The 22,954-nt window shown below is 37.3% G+C and overlaps 1 protein-coding gene across 2 annotated transcripts; it reads left to right on the forward strand.

The window, feature by feature from the left end:
* Window positions 1-28: 28 nt before the first annotated feature.
* LOC311085770 (uncharacterized protein) lies at window positions 29-22,355 on the forward strand. 2 transcript variants are annotated; one of them, XM_084118400.1, is made up of 6 exons: window positions 29-110; window positions 187-562; window positions 1,560-1,886; window positions 6,911-7,270; window positions 8,457-8,584; window positions 20,968-22,355. In XM_084118400.1, the coding sequence occupies exons 2-6, from the start codon at window positions 514-516 to the stop codon at window positions 20,983-20,985; spliced, it is 882 nt and encodes a 293-aa protein (XP_083974526.1). In that variant the 5' UTR covers window positions 29-110; window positions 187-513; the 3' UTR covers window positions 20,986-22,355. The 2 variants fall into 2 exon arrangements, with proteins under 2 accessions (XP_083974526.1, XP_083974525.1); XM_084118399.1 differs by having other exon boundaries at window positions 51-562.
* Window positions 22,356-22,954: the final 599 nt, after the last annotated feature.

Here is a 22,954-nt window from a genome sequence, read left to right on the forward strand (position 1 = left end):
CTCGTCCTGAGCGCCCTCATATGGAATCAGAGAGGAACTGCAACCAGTTCAGAAGCCGGAAGTGTACTGAGAGTGGAAGTTCTCGCCATATTAGACATTCTCTGACACAGGTTAGAACATCATCTCAATACAAAATTTAGCACATGCGAATGCGAATTATAACCCAAACACACCTCCTCCATCCAGTACAGCTACGTCATCGTTCTACAGGCTGCAGGGAGTGTCTCCAGAGGAGCTGTCCGGAATAAAGATGTTCTGGAATCTTCTTTCCTTTGAGTTGGTTTCTCAGCGAGTCTTCAACGATACCCGACGTACAACCTTATCAAAGTTTTTTTGTGGCAAAAACAAAACAAAAAACAAATCGAATAAAACTCCGACTAAGTGCTCGAAGGTGAAAGTTTTGTTTCTGACATAAGAGCATAACGTTAAGCTAACGTTAGCCTATTCTAACTTTGCTGTTTGTCGTCGAAACGAACTTTCACTTATTGCACTCCCTTCTCATAAGTGGTGGAAATGAAGACCTACGTTATTTGGATCACAATGTGTCGATTATTCGTGATTGGTAAGACATTAATTTACACTCTTTTCCATATCTATTTATATAGACTAAAAAGAAACGATAAAAACAAATGCTGTGACGCCATTTTGTAATCACAATATTGCGGTTTTAAATTTTAGGCCTACATAATACATTCAGAGTCGGATTTACGCACGTTCGTATGACATGTTTGAACCGGGCCGTGATCGTAAATGTCATAAAGGAAACCTCGGCTCTTGTATGATATCTAACGTTAGGTGAGACTCTAACGAGACGAGTTAAAATGGCGTAGGCTTGTAATAGAGAATCAGGTCACTTTCTTTTAGATGAATATAATAGATCCTAAATCCTATTATTCTGTTTGTTTGCTGATGTAAATTATGTATTCGTCGTTCTGTTTTACTCATTGAAATGCAGTGACGACGGTTTTTTTTTTTTTTTTTTGAGGGGGCGTGGGGTGATGTTGGGGTGACGACTAAAGTTGGGGGCTGAGTTCATAAGCTTAACTTGTGCATATTTAAAAATGTTTTAAAAATCTGAATGATAGCTAAAATATAATTTTGAATGTCTCTATAATGGGCCATACTGAATATCCCATTGAACAACCTGCAATTTAAAAAATAAAAGCACTATATCGAACTAAAACATGAAGTAGTATTAATTGCGTCCGTATGTGATGGAAAATACCACTAGGTTAATTGTCATTTATTAAAAGCGGCGAGTCTGTGAAAATATACAATGATCACAACCAGGCTGTATGATTTCCAACATACAATGCAATTTAAGAATCAGGGTGTGGGTTTTATGATTTTATAGCCTAAGATGTTCAAGACACACAGTCTCCTATGTTTGCTAATGCTGAATGATGTACTGCTATTTGTTTGCATGTTACATCGTGAATCCAGACATATTTCTCTACTTTTTAGAGTAGAAAGAAAAAAATCACAGCTCTTTCCTGTTGTTGTTTTTTCTGCCACTCTTCCAGATGTGGTTTATAATGAACTGTTATTTTTCTCTCTAGGTGTGTTTGGTGTTGATACAGATAAAGAGTTGGTGTTTGTGATGGAGGGAGATTCAGTCACTCTAAACACTGGTGTTAAAGTAACACAAAAAGACAGAATTAAATGGTATTATAATGATACTCGTATAGCTCAAATCAACGGAGACCAAAGAAAGATTTGTACAGATGTTCAGTGTAAAGAGATATTCAGAGACAGACTGAAGCTGGATAATCAGACTGGATCTCTGACCATCACAAACACCGGAAACACAGACTCTGGACTCTATAAACTCCAGATCATCAGTGACAGAATCAGCAGCGAAAAGAACTTCAGTGTTTCTGTCAATGGTGAGTCATTTAACATTGAAAAGGAAGTGTATGAACTATACAGTCCCACAGTAAAAATGACTAACAAAAATACTGAAGAATTCAGAATATTTAATAAGAATATTTAACGATCCACTTAAACCCAAAGCATTTATTGAGATACTAATTAGTTAAATATAAACAAAAGTACATTCAAAGAGAACTTTGTATTAGGAAGTTTCAGTGTGATAAAAACAATATGAAAACTTAGTGTTCTCTTACCAGACATGTGTACTTAAGATGTGGAACAATGCATATATACAGTGCTTAACACATTTATTAGACCACCACCCAATGTAAGGTTTGTAACGCATAACCTTTACTCCACTTAATTACATGTAAGTGTGAACTCTTGAAACATGTAAACGCAGAGGTAGAGTTACACTCAAGGGACACTACAACTCACAGAAGTTTTTTTTGCATGTGCTTTAAAGCACTAGCGGCGCCAGGATTTTGATTGTAGGTGGGCCTCCAGAAAACTGGATGGGCCAGTTAAAATAAGGGTTCCCCTTCATCTCCGTTTCAGCGCTTTTCTGCGGCACTGAGGACCGCGACTCACTAGTCTACCTGAATTTAATGCGTAATTAGCATAGGTAAAAAAAAAAAACACGGATTTTTTTTGCTGCTTTTTTAAATACAATTACAATTTAATTTAATTTATTGTTTGATAAAATTATAGGCCTATTATTTTTTGTTTATTAACAGCAACAACAGCTGTAAAGATGAAGTTGACGATCGCCATCTCCATATAGTGAACGCGCCTATAGAGAGAAATGCACATCCAGGGGTGCGTTTCCCGAAAGCATCATTGGCCAACTATGGTCGCAAGTTCCGTCGTTACCAATAGAGTTCAATGGACATTGCGATCATAGTTGGATAACGATGCTTTCGGGAAACGCACTCCTGGATTACATAATCAGAGAGTAGCCTTTTTCTTTTCGTTTTAAATTGTTAAAAAGACATTTCAAGCTTTCTTAAGATATATTTCATGTCTGTGAGGCATACGTTGAGTTTCGTTACGTTAGGATGAGATGCGCTCCTGTTCACAAGCAATGCAAGTGAGCGCGCGGGCGCCTCCATGATTTTATTGTCTGCTATATTTTCTTCTTATTTATTAAATCCAATTGGCAATTGGTTGATAAAAAAATTATTAAAATTAAGATACAATTTATACAAAACGAAAAGTGGTCAAAATCATGTCTGACCCACATCTCTCGATATATTGCGCATCCTATCTTACTCGTGCCGTGCGTTCACTTTTCATAATCAACATAGATGAAAAAATAACATTATAATATTTTAACAAATATTAAACTAAATGAGCTTATTTAATGGCTACAACACATATAGTAGGCCTACAGACTCTCTATTTGTACAAATTGCTGCACATTCATTTTATTCTGAATTTTGCACGCATAAGTTGACAGGCATTTGTTTGCATGCATAGTAAAACATATCTGCAACATTTATCAAGTTCACTGATAATTATGCGTTAATTATATCTTAATGAATAATGTAACAAGGACGAAGCATGTAAACTGCGTTGTTTGTTTAGAATGGAATGGATCGCAAATAGATCCGAATGAAGAAACGTACAAAACCATAGTAGAAAATGGATGGGCCCGGACCTAAAATGGGTGGGCCCAGGCCCACCCGGGCCCAATGGTAGCGCCGCGGCTGCTTTAAAGCCTTGCCAGTTAAAACATTTCATTCTTTTACTGATGCACGGTTCTAACATGCGCTTTTCTGAGCGCATACACCCTGAAGTGCACATACAATAAAAACCGGTCAAACAGTGACGAGTTACTGGACTAAGTTAACTTTTGAGTCTTATTGGGTTAATACTGTCAAATACACACAAGGTTTACAGAAACACAGTTGGTTATGTCTAAAGTGAACGCAAACATTTGAAAGAAAATCTGGTGCGTGTTTATTAGATGCGTTCTGGGCTTAAAATGACAGTATCCTAAAAGTAAACGTGCTGCCGCTTGTCCTTAAATGGTTAGTTCTACCAAAAATTTAAATTCTATTCTTATTTACTCACTCTAATGTTGTTCCAAACCAGTATTAATTTCTTTCTTCTACTGAACACAAAAGAAGATATTTTGAAGAATGTGGCTATTAACCAGACAGATGCTGGTCCCGAAATCATTGGGGACCAGCAACTGTTTGGATGCCTCCATTCTTCAAAATAACCTGTAATTTTAACAGAAGAAAGAATCTTGTTCGGGTTTAAGGGTAACTATCTTAAACTATAAACTATATATATATAGTTTTTTTATATATTGTCTTTATATATATATATATATATATATATATATATATATATATATAAAAGAGACAATTAGCCACTGCTTTGAAAGCTATAATAGTAGCTTTAATAAGAATCATTTATACAGTGATGTCTATGTAGGATTTTATTTGTTCATTGGAATTTCTTTCTTGAATGCATCTGTTAAATACACCCACTGTAGCTGAAAAAATAAAGCACTGTTTATTTCATTTGTATATAATATATGTTGTGTATATGTAATGTTTATCTTTGTTCTTATCTTTTAATAACTAAGAACATAATGACAAAGATTTTTATTACTTTTTTTATTTTATATTTTGTTACCTTGTAAGACTTTGTTTTTAACATAGGGACTGTGGTTGTAATGCTCAGTCACTTGCAAAATAGTAAAACCAACATGAAAAGGATCATGATAAATTCGTGATATGATATTTTTGCCATATCTCGCCAACACAAATTCAAAGGTAGATCGCACAAAAGTTTAATTAAATGTAAGTCTTTGGGAACAACTAGAAACTATTTGGAAGTCAAAAACAACAGAGACTATGGAAAAGTACTGTACATAAAAACAATGCCAGCAAGAATGCAAGCTGTTATCAAGGACGCCATACAAAACATTGTTTTTTGGTTATTATGTGTGAATAAAGACTATTTAGTTGTTTAGTTTATTATTTGCCTAATAAAAGACAATGAAATTTGTAGTATTTTTATTTTATCTAAATCGTGTTGAACTCAGAGTTTTAACCAATTTGGTAGATTGGCCCATATACAGTGAGGAAAATAAGTATTTGAACACCCTGCTATTTTGCAAGTTCTCCCACTTAGAAATCATGGAGGGGTCTGAAATTGTCATCGTAGGTGCATGTCCACTGTGAGAGACATAATCAAAAAAAAAAAAAAAATCCAGAAATCACAATGTATGATTTTTTAACTATTTATTTGTATGATACAGCTGCAAATAAGTATTTGAACACCTGAGAAAATCAATGTTAATATTTGCTACAGTAGCCTTTGTTTGCAATTACAGAGGTCAAACGTTTCCTGTAGTTTTTCACCAGGTTTGCACACACTGCAGGAGGGATTTTGGCCCACTCCTCCACACAGATCTTCTCTAGATCAGTCAGGTTTCTGGGCTGTCGCTGAGAAACACGGAGTTTGAGCTCCCTCCAAAGATTCTCTATTGGGTTTAGGTCTGGAGACTGGCTAGGCCACGCCAGAACCTTGATATGCTTCTTACAGAGCCACTCCTTGGTTATCCTGGCTGTGTGCTTCGGGTCATTGTCATGTTGGAAGACCCAGCCTCGACCCATCTTCAATGCTCTAACTGAGGGAAGGAGGTTGTTCCCCAAAATCTCGCAATACATGGCCCCAGTCCATACTCTCCTTAATACAGTGCAGTCGCCCTGTCCCATGTGCAGAAAAAAACCCCTAAACCATGATGCTACCACCCCCATGCTTCACAGTAGGGATGGTGTTCTTGGGATGGTACTCATCATTCTTCTTCCTCCAAACACGTTTAGTGGAATTATGACCAAAAAGTTCTATTTTGGTCTCATCTGACCACATGACTTTCTCCCATGACTCCTCTGGATCATCCAAATGGTCATTGGCAAACTTAAGACGGGCCTTGACATGTGCTGGTTTAAGCAGGGGAACCTTCCGTGCCATGCATGATTTCAAACCATGACGTCTTAGTGTATTACCAACAGTAACCTTGGAAACGGTGGTCCCAGCTCTTTTCAGGTCATTGACCAGCTCCTCCCGTGTAGTTCTGGGCTGATTTCTCACCTTTCTTAGGATCATTGAGACCCCACGAGGTGAGATCTTGCATGGAGCCCCAGTCCGAGGGAGATTGACAGTCATGTTTAGCTTCTTCCATTTTCTAATGATTGCTCCAACAGTGGACCTTTTTTCACCAAGCTGCTTGGCAATTTCCCCGTAGCCCTTTCCAGCCTTGTGGAGGTGTACAATTTTGTCTCTAGTGTCTTTGGACAGCTCTTTGGTCTTGGCCATGTTAGTAGTTGGATTCTTACTGATTGTATGGGGTGGACAGGTGTCTTTATGCAGCTAACGACCTCAAACAGGTGCATCTAATTTAGGTGGAGGTGGACATTTTAAAGGCAGACTAACAGGTCTTTGAGGGTCAGAATTCTAGCTGATAGACAGGTGTTCAAATACTTATTTGCAGCTGTATCATACAAATAAATAGTTAAAAAATCATATATTGTGATTTCTGGATTTTTTGCTTACTGTGTATATTAGGGTCCCAAGCACTGACAGAAACATATAGCATTTGGACTGATCTTCTTTGTCTTCATTTTCTGTTTATGAGCATTGGAGACCATAAATTATAGAGACCCTAAGCTTGGCAGGATGCACCACTACTCAGGCGCGCACACATGATACTAGTTTTTTTTCCCTATGAATCCTCTATTCAGGCTCTACATCTTCCTCTCTAATTTAATTTCCATCAACAATATTCTGCCATTTTTTATTTTTCAAGCAAAAAAGAGAGATTTTTTGCACACACCATCCCAGACACAGCATTAAAAAAACTATTATTCAAATTGTGAATGGGTTAAATACAGAATTGAGCAGCATTAGTCATTATATAATGAAACTGACTATACTTATTGAGTTACTGAATTATATTTACTTTGTGTCCCCACATTTTTGGATATATTGAGAAGCTATAATTATAATATTGTTTCAGGATTTCCTGATGCTGAACCAAAGACCAAGTCAGTGAAGGAGGGAGAATCTGTCACTTTAGATCCTGGTGTAATGAAAAACCCAAATGATGTGATGACGTGGTATTATAATGACATTGTCATCGCTGAAATCACTGGAAATCTCAGTAAGATTTGTACAGATGAACAGTGTAATGAGAGATTCAGAGACAGACTGAAGCTGGATCATCAGACTGGATCTTTGACCATCACAAACATCAGAACCACAGATGCTGGACTCTATAAACTACAGATCAGCAGCAGCAGCAGCAGGATCCGCATCCGTCGTCGTCGCCGCAGCATCAGCATCACCAGTATAAAGAGCTTCAGGGTTTCTGTCATTGGTGAGTAAAACCAAAGTCCTTTTAGGCAAGTCGTGCCACTCGGCCGCCATCTTGGCAACGCCTCCGGGCAGCTATTTCGGACTAACAAGACCAGGCTCCTATCTAAATGAATGGGCAGAGAGTCAGAACTGCACTTTCACTGGTCACAGGGACATAAAAACTGCATGTATAGAAACAGCAGTAAAATATGAAAAAAAAATGCTGAAAAAGTTTGATGACTTTGCCCCAAAATAAGGTTTAAAATGCCTTTTTCCCCACAGGTTATACTTTACTACGCATGCGCAAGAGTTTACGACACCAACTTCATTTACGTCTCTATCCAGAATGCCGGTGTTGTGCAATAATCAATGTCAATATTGTTCTCCATTATTTAAATATAAGCAGGTTTGCACTTTATCAGTAATAACATTGTATTGTATAGATAAGTTGTTTTAACTATTCATTTACATGAATCGGTTCAAAAGAGTCATTAGTTCGCGAATTGGACGTGTCATACGGTTGTGTGATTATCCCAGCAGTTAGGACATGGACATCCCACAAGGTTAGTGTCAACACAGAAAACATTACATCACTGGATAGGTTTTTTCGTTTATTTAGAGAGTAATTTTATGTCAGCTGAATGTGCGGAATGCATTTCAGAGAAGATAAGGCAACGTATTTTAGCACAAATCACACCCAGCGGTAAAAAAATCTCAGAATGCTTCACATGAAACTTTGGTCTTCCGACCTTTTACCATAATGTCGTTTTATTTTGATTAATATGCGTGCGGGAGAGAGAGCAAGACAGTGCTTAATTTGGAGACGGTGAAGTCTTGTTTACACTTTTGCCTGGCTCTGAGGAGAGAGAGAGAGAGAACGCGCGCGCGACCGGGGCTCTCTCTCTCTCCGCTGTCGCAAAACCTCAACTGTGCGCATGCGCCAGTGGAACCAGACGATAGGCTTAAATGTTTCCTGGCTTGACTTTTAAAAGCAGATGATTGGCTTACCAGCGGGAGGGGCGGGACATGTGCATACAACCGCCATCTTTGCCGTTACGGGTTTTCCTTAAATAGTTGTATTGAGGATTAAGGAAGTGGCATGTCTCTTATATAAATTGTCTCTGGTAAAACACACACTTTCCTTGGTTAATTTTAAAATGCAGTTGAGTATTTTTAAATCCATTGTCTGTCTGTCTTTATTATTACAGATTCAGGTCTATCTCCAGGAGCTGTAGCAGGAATAGTTGTTGCTGTTGTTCTGCTGGTTTCTGCAGTTGTAACTGCTGGTGTAATTTACTACCGTCACAGAAAGAGCCATGCACCAGTACCACAGAGAGTAAGTATTACATACAGCTGATTTAACAGGAAATATGAGATTTATTGTGCAAAGTGAATATTTTAAAGAACTACAAACTAGGGATGCATCGAAATGAAAATTGTGCCGAAACTGAAAATTCTGGATGGACTTGGCCAAAAACTGAACCCGAAAATTCCTATGGAAAAATTTATTTCTTGTTTAAAATTTGTATTTTTTTATAATTGTATTGTTATTAGACTTTTTAATTAATTCAATCATTTTACTGAATCTGAATTTAAAAAATATAAGCCAATAAAATAAAATAACCAATAACAGAAAATAGGCCCATATTAAATATCCATATATTTATATCAATGTATTATCCTTTATTCAGTTTTATGCAACAGATTTAACAGATTTATTTTTTGACCAATTTTTTGACCAAGACTTCTGTTTGCTGAGCTGGTATAGTCATGCTGGGGAACAATGTTAAAGGGATAGTTCACCCAAAAATGAAGATTCTGTCATTTACTCTCCCTCAGGTTGTTTCAAACCTGTATGATTTCCTTTCTTCTGCTAAACACAAAGGAAGATATTTTAAAGAAGGTTGGTAATTAAACAGTTGCTGGTCCCCATTGACTTCCATAGTATTTTTTTTCCTACTATGGAAGTCAATGGGGTCCATCAGTCGTTTGGTTACTGACTTTCTTCAAAATATCTTCTTTTGTGTTTAGCAGAAGAAAGAAAGTCATAAAGGTTTGGAACAACTTGAGGGAGAGTAAATGATGACAGAATTTTTATTTTTGGGTGAACTATTCCTTTAAAATGACCTGCTCTGATCACATGCTCTGGTAATAATAGCTTTTTTAAGGACTATGGTTTATTTTTTATAATTAGTAAAAAAAAATTGAAAAAAAATCTTAAATTGATTATGTTGATTGATTATTGATAAAGAATAATACATTGATATATTGATGTTTAATATTATTTTAATATAGGGCTATTTTCTGCTCCTTTTTTTTCGTTGATTCTAAGTTTAATTATTGATGATTACAAGCTTGGAGGAAATGGAATTAATTGCAATTAATTACAGCAAATTGTGCAATTAATTAGTTAAAAAATTTTTTATCGATTCCCAGCCCTAATATATATATACCTCTTATCGTTGATTTCTGAGTGCTCTCCATTCGTGTTAAAGGGTTCATGAACTGGCTTTTTAACAAATTTTATATTGTGGTCTGAGGTGAACTTATAATATTATTATAAGGCAGTGTTGAAGTAGGCGCTGATCTTCTGTGGAGGTGGTGTTTTATACCCTTTGACGTCATAGATCTGTAAGAATTGATAAATTAGGAAATTCCGGACAGTCTGTTTCGGGGGTGACCAGACCCTGAGAGGACAAAAGGACCTCTCTGGAAATGACCATTTGAACTGGCTCTCGTGCACCATCTCATGAAAGTCTCACGTCCGAGTCATCCGAATCTACATCTCTTTCCCTCTCCCCTCACCCCCTCTCTCTCATGCTCAGATTATCACCTGGTTTCTCCCAAGAAAATGTATAGTTTAATGTGAATGATTATCACATGTTTAGTGTTGCATGGTGTACCGATACTTCAAAAGTATTGCGATACTCGGAAATTAAAAACGTCACGATACCTAAATTTATCAGTATCGATCATAGACTGTAAAAAATATGGACAAAGCGTCTGTGACGTCACCCATAGACTTTCTGAAGAACGGGTTTGAAGCCGTTTATGGGGGGTATGGGTGGCGCCATCTTGGAAAATCTTGGGAAATCCTAACCCCGCCCACCTTCTGACGCAGCGCGCGTCACTCAGCTCGCTCTGCTACTTCGGTTATCTCTGTCTGTGTATATTTTAGGCAACGAAATATGTTATAAAACACCATACGAACTCTTTTCGTTTTCATTTAAAGAAATCTTAAACATTATAGCCACACAAATGTAGTTCAGGCAATGCATATTGATTATATTTAACTGCACATAACGTTTGCCTATTTATGAAAAAACTAAATATAAAACACAAACCTGCCTCTTTTCATTTTAAATATATTACACATTTTATGGTCCAGGCAATATGTGCATTTGCAGACCTGCCAACCTGTACGCATTTTGCGTAGCGGATACACATTTTGACTTCAAAGTACGCTGGTACGATTTGTTACTCTAAACTACGCAAAAACCTGGTGACGCCTCTGCACGCGCAGTCCTCAAATCAAGCAACAGCAAAAGAAGAAGAGTTCGGCCAATCATAGCGCTGGATTCATTCCCCAAATAGCAAGCGGGGATGATTGACAGATACCTAAGACCTATCATTAAAAAGAGACTGAAAATCGACACCAATAAAGAATCCCGCTCGATCCGCCTTCCACTCCCGCGGCCGCCGTCTGACTGATTTCATAAACGAGGACAGTACAGTCGTCAATGTACATCTGACTCCTGAAGGTAAACGGGCTGGGCTGGGCTCGATATGGAAAGTTGAAATATTGTACTGAGTAAACCTAATCGATGATCACACGGATTGCATGGATTATTTTAAAATACTCCGTTCTTCATGGTCACTCAGAGAAGAGGAAGCCATCATTCAGCCATGCAAATAATAAAATGCTCAAGAAATGCTGAACAATAAATCTTAATAAACTTGAAATCGCTATGGCTTAGTGATTATGAAAGTGATGTGATTTGTGGATTAAGTGCGAGTCTGGAGAAACAAGCGTTTATTAATTAATTCTCAGTGCTAAGAAACGTAGCCTTCATGTGTTACGTTATTGTGTTAATAATAAAAGTACCTAATTATGTTACATATTTATTTTGTATGAAAACTAGCGCGTTAGTTATGGATTAAAAAGTACGCTACCGTTGTATCAGTGCTGCGTGAGCTCTCTCTCACAAACACGGACGCGCGCACAAAGAGAGAGAAGGTAATTGTAAAATTAAATTTGACGGGCTAAGTTTAAATTTTGTTCTTGCTTGTTTTTGTTTTTTTGTTTTTTTCTGTCAAAATGCCAGAAAGCATTTTGTATTATCCATTTTTTTTTTTTTTTTTCGTTAAATGACGAACGTTTTACTGTTAACAGCCCTTATATGTCGGATTCGTCTAACTTACCGGTATACTTGATATTATTTTTAGAATAAGTGATTCGTTATGCTATTATTGGACACCTGTCTAATCATTGTCAACTGTTTTCTATAAATATGTTTGTATTGGCTAACATTCAGCTAATGCGTTTCCTGTTTAAAATGCGCAATGTTCAAATGCAAAGACAGCACGTCACAAATAGAAGCCCTTTTCCCTGTGTCATATTTGGATATGGGAATAATACATTAAGTAGTCTATCTTAATTGTACTTTTTTTTTTTTTTTTTTTACAGTTTTATAGGGGTTTCTTAATTTTAGACTAGTTGACCAGCACACATTTTATACAATGCAATATAATGCATGTGTCGTCGTCGTCGTAGTAAGTCTTCCCCCCCCCACCCCCCCCCCCCCCCCCGTCGGTACGCAAAAAATAATTTCAAGGTTGGCAGGTATGCATTTGTACTAAACAACAGATTTTGCAGTAGACAACATTACAGATAATCTTCGTTGTATTATAATTTAAAATGACAAAACTCAACCCAGTCTCTTTTTGTTAAATTTCAGTTTTATCAATATTAGCCATTATAAAAGTATACGTAAAAGGTATAAGAAGCTATACAAATAAAGCAAACAATTCAGTCAAACATACAAAGTCAGCGCTCTATAGTCTATACATCGGTAAAGTTATTATAATAGCTTATAAAGTTATGAAACTTCCCCTCAGCCAAACCGATTGCCCAGGGAAAAAAAAATGTAGATTCACGAGACCAAAAATCACCCATTAGATATACACAAGACGATATAGATATACACAATATCTCATGTTTAACCACTAAAGAGACGCCAGAGTCCGCGGCATTGGCGGCAAACCTCATAACGTCAAGCCGATGAAAGACTGCTCCAGGTGGGGTACATGAACGCCGAGCGCCCGGTCATCGCTGGATCAACTGGATAAAATTTTCATAAATCTTTAAATAAACCACAGATTTGAGCTTTAAACAACTACATTCTCGCCTGAAAAACTCTTAAAACTACATTTCATGATACATAAACAGTAGTATTATATGTCAACTGTATTCAAAAATGGCGCTTCTTGTTGTCATTCTCCAGTTGGCGCTGCCTTATCAGCTGTCAATCAAGCTGTCACTCAAAGTTAACCACGCCCTTATTGGTCATATATTTTATATCTAAATACGATCTAAACTAACAAGTTAGAAAAAAATTCACCCCCCTCACAGTTGTCAGGCACTCGGAAGCTATCGAAAAATACAATAAAAGTCCATAGGACCAACTTGTAAAAACATGAATTTATGCTGTGAAAACGGACATTTTAACATGGTGGTCTATGGACATTTGCTCCCTTTTGGGACCTCCCTCTAGCGGATTTTCGATGTATTGCAGTTTTTCGCACTTCCGGGTAGGCTTCATTTTTCAGATCAGAATGTTGCCGCTTGGTATCGATACGCCTCCCTATGGACGTCTGTGTTTTTTTCCTGACGCACGCAGCAAAGAACCTGCCGCTGTCAGTGTCATGTGACAAAACACTACAGCGAGATGGTTGCATGTGCGAGCACAAGTGGTCCACGACTTGATGACGCGAGGAGTGACATATGGAAGTACGTTGCCTACCTTGCTCTGTTGCACGGTGCACCGATACTTCAAAAGTAAATCGGAAAATCAAAACGTCACGATTCCTTAATTTAGTATCCATACTTCTAAGAATGACCGCGTTCCAGATTTGTAAGGCCGGCGACACACTGGCTGCGTGTCGTGTCCGTTTTTATTTCAGCTCCCATGTTAACTGCCTGCGTGACACATGCGTCTGGGCGCAGCTCGAGACGCGCGGAAAACGCGTGCATGCTAGAAATAGAACCGACGCCTATTTTTCAAGCGTCACGCAAGCGTGTTGGAAGCGTTCCCAGGCAAAATAGAATAGGAAAAGATGTTTCTATGTCATTTTGACACGAATACATATTAATAAATGACATTTTGATGTTTGAAAGTTTTGACATAAATACAATATAAATGTAATTAAAAAAAATATGATCGATTTTCAAATATTGCACCTCTCAATACAGAACGAATTATTCTGTAGCCTATTTTGCCGTCAACACTGCCGACGTTGTCTTTGCTGCTATATTCCACAACTCTCTCCCCATATGTCAAATATATCACCAATGAGGCTTATCATATGTTACCAATATTAAACATTGTTTAATATAATCGCTGTTCATATTTTTATTCAAAGTTCAGAATCAAGATAAAGCTCTTATGTTTCTTATGATAAATGAGATAATGCTGCTAAATTTATAAAAAAAAAATACCTTGAATGTCATTGCTCTAATTTATTTTTTATATTTTGATATTTCATATTTTGTTCAAATGTTTAATATATCTGCTGTTCATATGTTCATTTATTAGTGTGTTATATGATTAGAATGTTGTCCCGGTTTTAAAATAAAGCACAGCAATGATATTTGAGAGTGTTTCTCCCTTTTCAGGAAAAGTATCGAAAAAGTATCGAAATCGCAATACTTGACTTGGTATCGGTATCGAAACAATAATTTTGGTATCGTGACAACACTACACATGTTTGAGTATTTTCATGTTTGGTATCGTTTAAAATGTCACAGTGCGACTGGTACAAATGTCTCATTTCAGAATAAGTAAAACACAAGGTAATAAGGTTTTAAGAGTTTGTGGATAGCTGACTTACAAAGGAAGGTGGTCTCTCAAGACAAATGGGTGCTACCTCTGAATGCAAATTTCTTTTGTTAGCACGTTTCCACGTGAAAGGTCTGTCTATATAATGAAATGCAGCAGGGAGATCGGGGTCTTTTCTGTACTTCAGAACGTATTTCCTAAAGTTGGGTTTGCATCTTCTCTCTATTCCAGAGCATTTGATGTTTCGTATCGATTATCTTTGAATTGATTATGAAATTGGCATGATACATTTACCTGACCTAATAAATTGTTACATGTGATTATTCTAACTGACTTTGATATTATTTTAATTGAAGAGTTAAACGGAATAGTCAAACATTCACTCATAATTAATGATCCACAGATATCATTAAAACCTTTTCATTTATGGAGTCAGATGAAATAACGAGAGAATACATATGATTAATGTATTACAAATTTAACCAACCAATACTTTGCATGAGTGAGGATAGAACACGTAAAACCTTGTGTTTGCTGTGCCTGGTTTCAATAAAAGCTTTTATTGGACTAACAAGGAAGTTTTCAGTTCTGAAACTTACAGGATATTCTTATAGTATGATGACCTCTTATATGTCAAAAGCTCAAGGAAAATTTGATTTCTCAGTTCATCACCCCTTTAATTATCTGAACGTGCTCCTCCCGAACTTTGTTAATCATGTAGCGAAACACTGAGCAGTCGCTTCGAAGTTGAGTATTTTCGGAAGCAGAACTGCTCGCAAAGTTACTAAACATGCTGCGAGAGAGTGAAACTTTATCGCTGAACACGGTGGGGCGGGGCGGCATATTTTCAGCTTTTTTCCATTTCCAAAAAAATTTAATTTTGGTACATCCCTAATGAATGCATTTGTATATTATTTTTAATATATATAATTAATTGTAATGTAATACTATATATAATACTATGTATAATTCTATTTTTGTATTAAACATATGGGGCCCTATTTTAAGGATCTAAGTACATGGTCTAAAGCGGAGGGCACAAGTGCACTTAGGATGACCGATTCCACTTTTGCTAGTTTAACGACAAAAAAAAAAAAAAAAAGAGTAATGGGTGTGTTTCTGGGCTTTATGTGCAATAAACCAATCAGAGTCTCATATTTCCTTTAAAAGTCAGTTGCGCTCACAACATGGCGGATTGCTATTTACATGATGGTTTGCAAATGGAAAGACTGAACGCGTCTCCAGAGAGGAAACGGATCTGATCATGTGCGAATTTAAAGCGTGCAAGCAGAACATCTACGGGACAAGCCGAATTCCACCATATCTTTATGTAGGGTTGTTCCGATTCCGATAGGGTTGTTTACGCCGAAGGGTACGCGCACTACACACAGCCTACGATGTAGCTACGGCGTAAGTTTGACGCAGAAGTATAAATTGGGCTCAAAGCCTGGTTTACAGTATACTCGACGCGTCCGCACGAGCGCAAAGGTGCACGCGGCAAAAATGACGTCATCGCGGTGTGGGCGGTCGCGCGCGCAAGGGCCCATTTCGCCTGGCGGTGTGCGCGGGAGATTTTGTAACAGCGCGCGCGGCTCCGCATCCGAAGATGAACAATTTCGAGCCGAATCTGGCCGAGCTCAAACTTCTCACCACACCGGCACCCAGTTTGCACGTCTAAATAGTTGCTTACATTTAAAAAATTTGCATACAATAGCATAAAAAGTATTTTTAATGAACATAAAGGTCCATGTTTAATAAAAATGTTCACGAAACTTGAACTTCCTGATTGTTTAGCGGACAATTACTTGAGTCGCCCCCTATCGTTTCAAAAAATAGTACAACGGCGAGCGCGTCAAGTGTAAACGCCTCGTCCTTCTGGGGAGGTACGCACGCAGTCTGCGGAGCCAGGTGAAAGTATAAACAAGGTTTAACTCTTGTGTGGTGTTCATATTTTTGTTATTCGGCCAGTGTTCGTGGGTCTGGTGGACCCGCTGAATTTTGGGGTTTTTAATTCAACATAATCAAACAATTTATGTTAAAATACTCAACAGATGTTTACTTCATTCCAATTACAAGCAATATAAACAGCATTTATGGTTAATATTTCCTCTTTAGCTTTGTTAGATCACATTTAAGAATTGCAACCTTGAGCGGGAACGGCAGGGGTAGAAACAAAACTCACTTTTGGACTCACACTCTCTCACACTTACACACAATCTCTCTCTCACATGCACACACACACTCACTCACACACGCACACACACACACACACACACACACACACACAAGTATAATTTTTCTTTTGATAAATGAAAACGGGTCCTACAGACCCGAACACCATACAAGGGTTAAGAGACGCTGGCGCCCAACATCAAATGGCAAACGTAATGAAAACGGAACAAAACTGCGCTACTCGTTATTTTTTGCTTCATGGACCATTGAACAGTTTGGAACAATGCAGCACGAGCCGACCTTGATCAAGTTACACTTTTACTATACAGCGCTAAGAGATCCAGTAAAGAAAGCATTTGAATTCGCCACTGAAGTAATAACATCTCTGCGAGATCTAGTGAGAAGCATTCACATTTCTCTGTTATTAACGGATCAAACAGCGCTGACGTGGAAACCAGAAACATTGTGCTTTCAAGTAACATTATGTCGGTTTTATTTTGACATTATGAATAAAATTGCTGCCCTCAAATGTTAATCTGTAATAAAATAAACCTTTGTTTATAGCTACTACAATAGCCTATTACATTTCATTTTTTTATAAGGAGCTGTTTTTGTTTTATATGTCAAAAGTATAGCTCCATCATTGCTCAAAGTAAAAAATTATCATACTTTATGATGTTAGTTTTAATAAAAAAACAAAAAAATTTAATGTAAATCAAGGAAATTTCTCTGGCATTTCTTTCTTTTTGCTGTATTGAAAACGTACCGAACCGTGACACCAGTGTATCGTATTGAACCGAACCGTGAATTTTGTGGACCATTACACCCCTATTATTCATATATCATTTTTTAGATTCCTAGATTTATTTGTTGCACTTTTTTATACAGTTATATTGTAAAACTAAAATACCTTTTATAAAATAATTCTATCCATTCATACAGGGCTAGTATGAATTGCAGCTGTATAGATGCACACCCAGGTATCGGATTAGTACTCAGTATCGGCCGATACCCTGAGTCCAGGTATCGGGAAGGAAAAAAGGGTATCAGAAAATCTCTATCTTTATGTACACAATAATAATCTTTTATGTTGTAATCCTTTTATTTTTAATATTTGGCATATTTGTGTGCTGTTCTGTGTGTGTAATAAGCAGTGTACGCGCATTGTGCACATGCCTATAGGTGCACATTACTAATGCACCCTTTAAATAAAACAAATATTGCACTGTTGACTTTAGACCAGGTTTCAGTTGGTCAATGCCGCAGTCTATTTCAGTTCCTTAAAATAGCAACGCGTCAACAATGCGCCAGAACACACCTCGTTTTCAGACCAGCTCGTCCCATGGTCAAATGGGCGCAAATGCATTTGCTATTTAAACGTGGTGCTAGAAGTGAAAATGATAATTGTTTTGGGGTCGCGCCTGGAGCCGCATTGCACCAGGTGTATAATAAAGCCCATGGTGTTGTAAGGCCCGATATATTGGTCCAATGGAAGCTTTCCAATTACACGGGGAAGGTTATCACGTGTTCTTTCCTCACTCACGCAAAGTATTGTTTTGGTTAAATTTGTAATACATTAATCATATGTATTTACTCGTTAATTCATCTGACTCCATAAATGAAAGGTTTAATAATATCTGTGCCTCACTGAAAGTGAGCGAATGTTTGACTATTCCTTATAACCATTAAAGGAACAATGTCAAAATCAGTTAGAATAATCGCGTGTAACAATTTAATATTTCAGATATCAGAGATCAATTCCACAATCAATTCAAATATCTAGAACATGATTATACATTGGTTACACAAAGAATCTTACCCAGCTCAGGGCTCGCAAAATCGCCTGCCCGACGTCCCGGGGCTATTGTGTTTTCCAGTCGGGCTACCAAAATGCATAACCGGCCTGCCCGACGGGCTATCTGAAATAGTGTTCGCTTCAGTTTCGTTATAATCAGATTCAGCGCGCCGCGTTCTTCATCTTCAATCCGCAGCGGCGCAGAGCAGAGCGCACGTCAGTAATGTGTGTGTGTGTGTGTGTGTGTGTGTTCATCTGAGTCTCATTGGTCTGTCAATGTCAGAATATTTGAGATGACCAATCAAATCAAAGTAGGCGGGCTTTATGTTCACAAAATGCTGCAGAGCGCGAATTTGAGCAGAGCGACTGACGCTTCAGTTTACAGCCAAGTGCGAGATCAGATGTAAGTAGCTAAACTAAACATTTCATATTTGACAGCTTTTTTAGGTCATAAATGTGAAACGAATGACAAAAATAATCAGACAAACGAATATACTTTTGTCGAATTTCGCCATTTTGAACTGAAAATAGGCCTAACGTTATATAACGTGACTAATAATTAGTTTACTGTCATTGTGAGGGGACATTAACAGAGCATTAACAAAGCCGTTTTCATGTTAGGCACAAGATTAATAATGAATGTGTACATGTTGAGAATTAATATACAATTTGTAGCCTTCAGTAAATTAAAAAAGTTCAGATTTAGGTGGGGAAGAGACAGGGCAAGATGAAGAGACTGAGAGAAAAAGAGAGTGATGGATAACAAGTGAGAGCAGGTATTGACACAATCTACTGCCCACTGACATTGTTTTAAAGCTATTTATTATCCTTTTTTGGCCTTCAAACGTCTTGAAATGGACATATCAGAGAAATAAAAAATGTGAACCCCCTAATAACCTTAAATGTAGGACCTATTTGATTATAAAGCCCTGTATTAGGAATAAGATCAATAATGAATGTGTACATACTGTAAATGAATTTAATAAACTTAGTTAGGCTACCTAGCTTTCCTAGTAGCTTTCAGTAAATTAATGCATCTGAGAAAATGATTCATAAATCAACCTATCAGTTGACCCTAAGTTTACTTCACTGACAGACAAAAATGAAAAGCCTATATCAGTCAAAGCTCAGCTTTAGGAGGGGAAGAGACAGAGCAAGAGAAAAACAAAGAGAATAGGAGTGTGATGCTGATGAGGAGAGAAAAATAATCAGCTGCCCACTTACATGGTTTTAAAGCTATTGTTATCAAATTTTTTTGGCCCTCAAAACATCTTAAAATGCACATATGTAGATCAGAGAAATCAAAATTTTCTCAGGGGTGCCCCTGAACCCCCCTCACTAGCCTACCTCACATTCGGGACCTCCGTGATGATAAAACACTGCCATCTGCATGTTAATGAAACTTAATAGTGAGCATTAGACCCTAAACTAAAGTGTTACTTTTTTTTTTTATCATACCCTCACTGGGAGCTGAGCCACCGACACAGACTGATTCATGTTCCATACTGGTCACACACCTATCAGTTCAGTTAGAACCAGATGCATATTTGTTGATATTTTGTGGTTTGAAAAAGTTTTTGATTCATTGTTTTGACTCCTAACCAATTTTCTACATTAATAAAATTGTCTTTTTATCTGGGCTAGTAAAATTCATTTCGGGCTACCAAAATCTGAAGAGTGCCTGCCCGAAGGGCTAGCAGCGATTTTGAAATTTTGCGAGCCCTGCAGCTTGTAACCTGAGATAGAGAGAGAGAAAGGGAAAGAAAGAGAAAGAGAGAGAGAGAGAGAGAGGGAGAGAGAGAGAGGGAGAGACCACCTATTCCATTTGTGACCAGCAAAGAAGAGCCCAGATAGAGCAAGCACACCTTCCTTTATCCTGTTTTCCCAGGTGACATGGGGGATGGGGAGAACCACCCTCAAATGGCTTAACCAGTTTTCTCTAAACTTCTATAAACCGTATTACCTTTTATTTTATCTATCTGGATATGAGATATCTGTACCACTCACTTTGAGACATTTCAAATGACACCAAAAACATAACAGTCAATGATAAACATTCACATTAAACCATATTCTTGTGTGAGTTCTTAGTAGTTTGCGGAAGTGAGGTCGTATGGGGGAGGTCAAATGGTAATTAGCCCTTTGTCTCAGACCAGGGCCTCAACCTGTATTTTCAGTCTTACAGTGTTAAAGGATGTCTATGTAATGTAAATGTACACTGTAAAGCATTTAGATTTAACTTTTTCATCATCCAAAAAAATATTCACAAGGTGAGGTAGTGTCAAAAACAATAAAACACAATTTATCTTATGAATAAACGAAATAACAAATAACAAACAAGCATTTTAGGTGAGCAGGTTGTTTGTAATTATATGCAAACAAAATATCACATGATGCTGTTTTTTGCGGGGACTTCCTGAATAGTGTGTGATATATTTAAAGTTGAATCACGGACCATTGAGAAGATAAGGGTTAGGATCATCATTTTTCGGTTGTAGTACAGCAATACACAGTGAGTGTATTTTTACTCTGCTTTGATTAATTTAATGATGCTTTTGGGATCTGAGGGTTTGGAAATGGTGATGCGTGAAGTCAGACTTAAACGGACTTAAACTTAACTCCAAGTCTTTTCTATCTTGTGTTTCATCAGTCCTTTTCATTTCTTTTACCTTCTGTGAATATGTTTTCTTACAGGAAAATGATGATTTGTAGAAGACTCGCCCCCTGAGCAGACTGACACTATGGAATTATCCTGCTGGGACGTCTCCTAATCAGACTGGCATTGTTCACTACACCAAGATGATGGCCAAGATGACCTTTAAATTGATACTTTTCATGCACTGATTGTATTTAAATATGACCTTTGCAACCAGAAGGTTTTGATTTTGAAGGTTTTGAATGACATCTGTGAATGTAACTTGGCAGCCAGTAATAGCTAGTAGCAACCTAACTGTCAACCACTGAGACACCAACTTAACATTTTTGTTACTGAGAAGACAAAGTAGGAGACCAGGGAAGATCATGAGCTAAAAACTCATACTGCTCACAGAGAAATAGGCTACATTCACACTGCAAGCCTCAGTGATAAATTCTGATTTATTGCTCAGATCTGATTTTCTTTTTTTTTCTTTTTTTCAAGTGTGAACTGATCACAGTCCTGAACTGACCCGCAGCACGAATGTCGTTCGCTGTCATATGGACGTAAACATGGAAGACACTGAAATCAGAATTCATATATAAACTGATGTGCCACAGAAGCCTGTAAATTAGTGAACATGTGATAAGGAGGACGAGGATGAGGAGAAAGTTAGTTAATTATTAATTATTAGTTAATTCTAGTCAATTATTTTTCTAGTTTTCCCTCAGGTTTTGCTTGTATAGAACTGTGACTGTGATACTGAGGCCTCACTGTCCCTCCACTGACTGAAGTTCTGAGTTACATATGAGTGGAAAAATCAGATTTGGGCCACATTTACCTGCAGTCTGAACAGCAATAGTGGCAATACCAGATTTCAGTAGTCAGTAGTGTGGTGGGTACAGAAATAAGCTTGGACCAAGCAGAGTGTAACAGAAATAAGCTTTAACAAAGTAAAGAGTTAAGAAGACCCAAGGTCTAGCTAGGACCAACGAGCAGGACCGAAGCACACAACGTTTTAAGTGATTTTTTTTGGTGCAAAACGACTAACGTTTCGACGCCCATGCATCTTCTTCAGAGTCAAAGCAAATGTAGCCATAATGAGGCGAGCTGCAACGTGAAGGAGGTTAAAGTAAAGAGTACTTTGTGTTCGTTTGGCCGAAAGCTAGTTTTTTTTAACTTATTTACTTACTTTATAAATATGAATATTTTTCTTACACGAATGCTTCGTGTCACTTCAGAAATGGAAGAAAGTGAATACAATCTTTCTGCTCAAACAGTGTTGGAACAGTTTTTAACAATGTTTTGATACTTTTGTATTTTGCATTACTTGTACTTTTCTTATTTAAAACTATATCGCCTGAGAGGTCTGCAATACATCGTCATTTGGACTACTGTACTATTGGTACTGCTTTTGACATTTTCGAAATAAAGTGGATTTTTGCCATTTCTGTCTGTTAGGTTTGGAGGTTTGGGGGGGGGGGGGGGTTTGTCTTTCCTCATTCAGTTATATGTGGGAAAGGAATGTGTAAAAAGATAAAAGTGCTGACAAATGTTTTCTATTTAATGCTTCTCTTTAATGATTTAAGTTTATACTTTTAAATATATATATATATATATATATATATATATATATACAGTGCAATGCATAAGTGAATACACCCATGCTAAAGTTGACTAAAAAGAGGAATACAAAATCATATTTTGGAAATTGAACTTAATGCCTTAATTTAAAAAATTAGGAAAAATCCAACCTTTAAGGACACCAATTTTCTTTGTGAATGAATAATGTATCGTAAATAAATAAATGTTCTTCCTTAAAATACATGGTGCATAAGTGAGTACACCCCTATGTTAAATTCCCATAGAGGCAGGCAGATTTTTATTTTTAAGTATTTAAAAAATAGGATTTTAGGAATAGGAAAAATAGGAAAAAAAAAAGATTCCAATTTAGATTTAAACTCATAAACAGAATTTGACTTTTTCTCAGATAAGGGGAGACCATTCCATAGCCCAGGCCCGACTATTGCAAATGCACAATCACCT

This window comes from Abramis brama, assembly GCF_963993115.1.
Source record: "Abramis brama genome assembly, chromosome: 6".
NCBI classification, from domain to species: domain Eukaryota; kingdom Metazoa; phylum Chordata; class Actinopteri; order Cypriniformes; family Leuciscidae; genus Abramis; species Abramis brama.

Bases quoted from the DNA above. Each gene is read 5' to 3' on its own strand.
- LOC311085770 (XM_084118400.1), top strand. From the start codon at position 514: ATGAAGACCTACGTTATTTGGATCACAATGTGTCGATTATTCGTGATT. The intron at 1,887-6,910 runs GTGAGTCATTTA...ATATTGTTTCAG, and splicing joins CTTCAGTGTTTCTGTCAATG to GATTTCCTGATGCTGAACCA. The intron at 7,271-8,456 runs GTGAGTAAAACC...TTATTATTACAG, and splicing joins CTTCAGGGTTTCTGTCATTG to ATTCAGGTCTATCTCCAGGA.